Genomic DNA, 5,816 nt, shown 5'->3' with positions numbered 1-5,816 from the left:
TATATATATATATATATATATATATATAGATAGATAGATAGATAGAAGTATTAACTTTATGTTCATTTAGTTAAAGCTCCATCTAGAACAAATAGAAATCAATCAGAAATGTTTTTATTTTCTGTATTTTTCATATTATTCTAACAGAAGAAGTTAAATTCACCGCAACTTTAACCTGGAAAACAAGTAAACAGATAAAACACTAATTCTTTGTTACGTGCAGACAAAATAAAATAAAAACAGCCCCCGCTGCACTTTAGACATCTTTAATTTGATATGAAAACTGTTTCAGAGCATCAGATAATAGTTTATTAAATTACTGTGCTCAGCTGCCAAACAGCTGTGTCGGCCTGCGTCGTGTTTCCGGTTCAATGAAAATATTTGTCTCTTGATGAGACGAGTGTGTTGTACCTTTGCTGGGAGACTGATGGTGTCCCAGTCCGGAGACGGGAACTCCAGCTTCCCTCTGAGGATCTGCTCAAACAGCTCCTCCTGGACGTTGTTCTCACTGACGGGGAGAAACTCCACGTTTTCATCAACGTCTTTGCACCACGTGTCTCACATAGTTATACTTTTTGTAGTTTTTGTTTTAAAACTGTCTGTGTATCATGTGACATATGGCCCCGCCCCCGGCACTTTGAATCGTCTGATCCAAAAGAAATGTACAAATCTACAACTCAAATCTCTAAATCTTTAAAGGTAATTTTCTTTTAGAAGAAAAATCCACTGGTCTGATCTGAAAATGAGTGATTGTCTGTCGCAGGCCCCATAAACCAAATTAACTAAAATAAATAATTTCATGCAACAGAAAAAAGGAAAATGACTAAATTGTCATTGTATGACAAGTGAATAATGGTCCAAGTGAATAATGTTGCGTTCACTGACCTTCTGAAAGGAGGAAATCCACACAGTAGGATGTACGTGATGACTCCTGCAGCCCAGATGTCCACCTTTAGACCGTAACTACAAAACGCAACAAAAAACAGTTAACGATGAAACTGAGCCGTACAGACGGGAATTAACAACAGAATTAAATTCAGTAACGGTTAGGCGTGTCTGATTTTTATAAACGGAGTTATAGGATTTAAAGAAATCGGACTGACTTCGCTGGGACTCATTCGTCGGAGGATGTCCAACTGTGAGGACGTTAAATGAGCTGAGTTGAAACAGAAACGTTCTCTTGTCTCACCCGGTCTCGGCGATGATCTCCGGGGCGACGTACGTGGGTGTGCCACAAACGGTGTAGAGCGGTCCTTCCACCACCGTCGCCAAACCAAAGTCCCCCAGCTTCAGGGACTTGGTGCCGTCTGGATACTCGCACACCTGAACAAAACCAAAGCTTTAACGTCTCCGAAGTTAAACACAAAAAGACCCAAAAGCTCCAACTCCTCAACGCACCGACCGCCTCCAATAACGTGGTGCGTTCCACGTGACCAGAACGTTTTCACGCTGATTATTCATACACCACAAAAACAGCAAAGCATCGTACGTATATGATCATCCAACATGTACCGGTTGTTTCTGAATCGCATATGGGGGCAGCATCTTGAGCAGGAAGGTCCAGACATCTCTCTCCACAGCCACCTCTTCCAGCTCTTCTGGGAGGACTCCAAGGTGTTCCCAGTTCAACCGAGAGACATAGTCTCTCCAGCATGTCCTGGGTCTTCCTTAGGGTCTCTTCCCAGTAGGACATGCCCTTAGCAACTCCCTAGAGAGGCGCCCAGGAAGCATCCTTAGCAGATGAACCACCTCAACTGGCTCCTCTGGATATGGAGGAGCAGTGGTTCTACTCTGAGTCTCTCCTGATAACTAAACATCTCCCCCTGTCTCTTAGGGAGAGTCCAGCTCCTGCAGAGGAAACTCATTTCAACCTCCTGTATCCACGATCTCATTCTTTCAGTCTCTACCCAGAGTTCATGACCATAGGTGAGGGGAGGAACGTAGACTGATGGTAAACAGAGAACTTTGCCTTACAGCTCAGCTCCCTCTTCACCATAACGGACTGGCACAGAGTCCATAATACGCTGCACCAATCCATCTGTCAATCTCACACTCCGTTCTTCCCTCACTGTGAACAAAACCCCGAGACTGGTTCTGGAGCCCATGCTGTGTGTTGAGATGAGCCCAACTAGATCTAGTCGGTTTTGCTCAACCTTGTGTTAACCGCACAAGCTCAGGCTCCTTCCCCACCAGAGAGGTTACGTTCCATGTCCCAAGAGCAGCTTTGGTAAGCCACGATCAGAGTGCCAAGGCCTCGCCAACAAGCCCCTCCCCCAGGCCTGGATCCAGGGTGGGGCCCCGATAAACTACATCTGGGCAAGGGACACTGCTTTTTTTCTGGTCCATATAAGTCTTCTGAATCACTCTTTGTCTGGCCTGTCACCTAGGAGCAATCTGCCTTGGGAGACCCTACCAGGGACAATTACAATTGCCCCCGACAGCTCCTAGAATCATTCAGATGCACAAACTGCTCCACCACGATAAGGTGGCGGTTCAAGGAGGAGTATAAAATCTAAAATAACTTCAACATTCTTACATTTTGTCTCCTGACAAAGGTAGACCTCATTACACCAGCAGAGTTTGGGACAACGTTAACTCCTTTCTATCTAAATGCTACAAAATATTTATACATACAAACATCTGCTGCAACGTTCTGACTTTGGTTTAAAACCCTGTGCTGCTACCTGAACTAAATATTTTGACTGAAGGACATCTTAAAGCTCAGCTTTCTTTAACAGTACGAAGCCCAGGTTTTTTATCTACGGTACATAAAAAATACTTCTACATTTTATAAATGCTTTTGGAATAAAAGGCGCTGCTAGAATCTGAACATCTGTACAAGAGGAAGCGAACAAGCACTTTGCACTTTAGGAGCTGCAGTGTTGAATGATGTTGCGCGTTGCACCACAGAGCATCATGGGATTAAAAAAAGTTTGACGTCAACGGCTTTTCCATCAGTCTGTTCTCTTCTATCTATCCAAGCTCAGGTGTCGGAGGCAACAGGTTCAGGAAACAAGCCCAGACCTTCCTCAACCCCGTGACCTTCTCCAGCTCCTCCTGGGGGTCCCAGTGTGTTCTCAGTCAAAGAGGACATAAAATCGCTGCAGGCAGTTCTGGGGGACGTGCCTAGAAAACTTCCAGAGGGAGCCACCAAGGACTCATCCTAATCAAAAACCTGAACCACCAAAACTGATTCATTTGATGATGAGGAACAGCAGCTGTACTCCAAGCTCCCCTGGATGATGGAGCTCCTTACCCTGTCTCTAATGCTGAGTCCGGCCACAAAGGAAGACCTTTCGACTGCTTGTATCTGGGATCTCAGGCTTTTGGTCATGATCCAAACCTCAAGACCATAGGTGAGGGTTGGAACATAGACAGATCTGTAAATCCAGAGCTTTGTCGTTTGACTCAACTCTTTCTTCACCACAACGGACCAAAGCAGCACTCTCATCCCTGAGAACTAGGCCCTGATCCATCAATCCACCTCCCTCTCCATCGTACCATTAGCTGAAGAGACTCATCTCCAACCCGGAGGAAGTCTTCCACCTTTTTCCACTAAGCAATCCTGGCTGCACATTTAGAGGAGCTGACTCACCCAGCTGTGAACCGTCTCATCACTCGCTGAAAATCGTGGATTGAAGACACCAACAGAACCAAATCATCTGCAAAAAGCTAAGCCTTAACCAGACACCACCCTTTCCCTTAACCCAGACTCGAGATCCTGTTCAGAAGCACCACAAACAGGATCAAAGACATGGGACCGTTCTGGCAGGACCCAAAGTCCACTCTGACCGAGCTCAACTTTGACTTATAAATGTGGCAACAGCCACATCTTACTTTGACTGTCTTTACTTTAATAAGACCCTGGCACTTCCACAGAAGACCTCAGAGAACAGTCATAGACCTGCAGAACCTGGAACTCCCATGACCCACTAGCACCTCTGCAAACTGTTTAGGATTATTTCGCAGTGGACATTAAATTATAAAGAACTTTCTGTTGATCAGGTCAGGACAGTTCGTACAGAAATGAACAATAAATGAAGCGTTCGTACCAGCAGGTTCTCTGGTTTGATGTCTCTGTGGACGATGTTCATCCGGTGCAGGTACTGGATGGCACCGGCCAGGTTGAACACCATGGCGCTGGCGTCACGCTCGCTATACTTTGTGGAGGAAGTGATGGCGTCGAACAGGTCTCCACCCTGAAGGAAGCAGAGATGAGACAACTGGAGTAAGTGCCAGACTTTGTGTTTGAATCGTCCAACAGATACGTGAACACTTAAGATCCTCTACACGGTGGATCAAAATTTTTAAACTTGAGAAAATCCAGTTTGGCTTTGCAGAAAATTCTGAACTCTGAGGATTTTAAGATATGTTTTTATTTCCAGGTTTAGAGAAGAAGAGGAGGAACCTTAACGAGCTCCATGACGAGGAAGAGCTGCGTGGGCGTTTCGTCCACCTCGATGAGCTGGATGATGCTCGGGTGGCGCACCCTCCTCAGGACGGCCACCTCGTTTTCTATCAGGTGCTCCTGTTCGAACAAACACTCAGATTTTTATCACCTCAAAGGAGAAATTAACTAAAAAAACAACTTACTTTCCTATAACTGGTTCTTTTTATGTCCCCGTGACGAATGCTTCTGAATGTAGCGGTTTAATCAACCTAATGACTCCAGAACAGAACAGTCCAACAGTATTGATCCAGATTTTGTTTCCACGCCAACAGACAGACTGTAATCTGTTAGAGTGGTCCTAATCGGTCATTCCTGAGACTTTCTGAACATTTGTTCATGTTTTCCTTTGGACTCCGACTGCTTTAGACTCGCCTGTTAAACTTATATTTAAATGCAGCGTACAGGATTTATAAATAAACTGTGGGAAACAGACAGAGAGGTGTAAAGATCCATCTATAGCTGATGAGCAATGTCTTGAAGCAGGACAAGAAAGCCAGTAAAGACTGGACAGAATCGCCATCCTTCAGTTAGCCGCCAGCTGTATGACGAGGTTCAGCTAACTTTGGGGATCACCGTGTTGGAGATAAAATCTTGTTTCTGTCCAACTGTGTTATCCTTGGTTCAGAGAGTCAACTCAAGAAACGGGGACAATGTGTGTCTCTGTAAGAGACAGCGAACAACAACAAAGAGTCTAAAGATCCAGGACTCCTCTTTGCAGAAATGTTTGTGTCGATCAAACGGGAGCTTCTATACACAAAACAAGTTAAAGCTAGTCATCTGGACAGATTCATCTTGGAAGAAACGTTGCGTCTTTCATCCCTGTTCTCACCACAGATCACAATGTCATCTGCAAACGTCGTAGACCACGGGGATTCCTGCCTGACCTCATCTGTTAGTTGGTCCAGAGCAAACGAGAAGGGGCTCAGAGCTGATCCCTGATGCACTCTGCTCAGATCAAATGTTTAGACATTAATGGTTCTGGTAAACATCTGAACGGACCCTTTCTGGCTTCCGCGCCTTAAAACACCACTTATATGTAGCTGTTAAAGGCTTAGAGCTACGATTCTACCAAGGAGGTATCCAGACTGTTTAGCTGCGACACCGACTCGTTTGGACCTCCGTTCTTGTGAAATCCACCTCAGCTGCATCTGTTTGTTAAAGCCCTGAACGCTAACGTTGTTGCTAACACACTTTATTGAACGTTTTTAATCCCCAACGAGGAGCCGGCGCAGTCAACAGTTTGAGCTGAGAGTTACCTTCCCGCAGCAGCGAGCTTTATCGATGACCTTTAGAGCGAACTCCTGTCCCGTCGACCTGCCGACACAAACAAAACGTTAAGTTGTGCCACCGGCCCGTCGGCTGAAAC

At 45.3% G+C, this 5,816-nt stretch overlaps 1 protein-coding gene across 1 annotated transcript in view; it reads left to right on the top strand.

Annotated features, from left to right (window-relative positions):
• The window catches only part of LOC119414133 (serine/threonine-protein kinase DCLK2), a 28,541-nt gene that overhangs the window by 21,044 nt on the left and 1,681 nt on the right, over positions 1-5,816 (top strand). The window contains 3 exon segments of the mRNA XM_037681278.1: positions 2,223-2,316; positions 2,983-3,071; positions 4,386-4,522. Of these exon segments, the coding sequence (XP_037537206.1) occupies positions 2,223-2,316; positions 2,983-3,071; positions 4,386-4,522 (320 nt within the window).

The sequence above is a fragment of the Nematolebias whitei genome, chromosome 1, assembly GCF_014905685.2.
Source record: "Nematolebias whitei isolate Nwh7 chromosome 1, NemWhi1, whole genome shotgun sequence".
In the NCBI taxonomy this organism is placed as follows: domain Eukaryota; kingdom Metazoa; phylum Chordata; class Actinopteri; order Cyprinodontiformes; family Rivulidae; genus Nematolebias; species Nematolebias whitei.
Note: the sequence above shows the minus strand (reverse complement) of the source record. Positions and strands in the feature narration are given on the sequence as shown.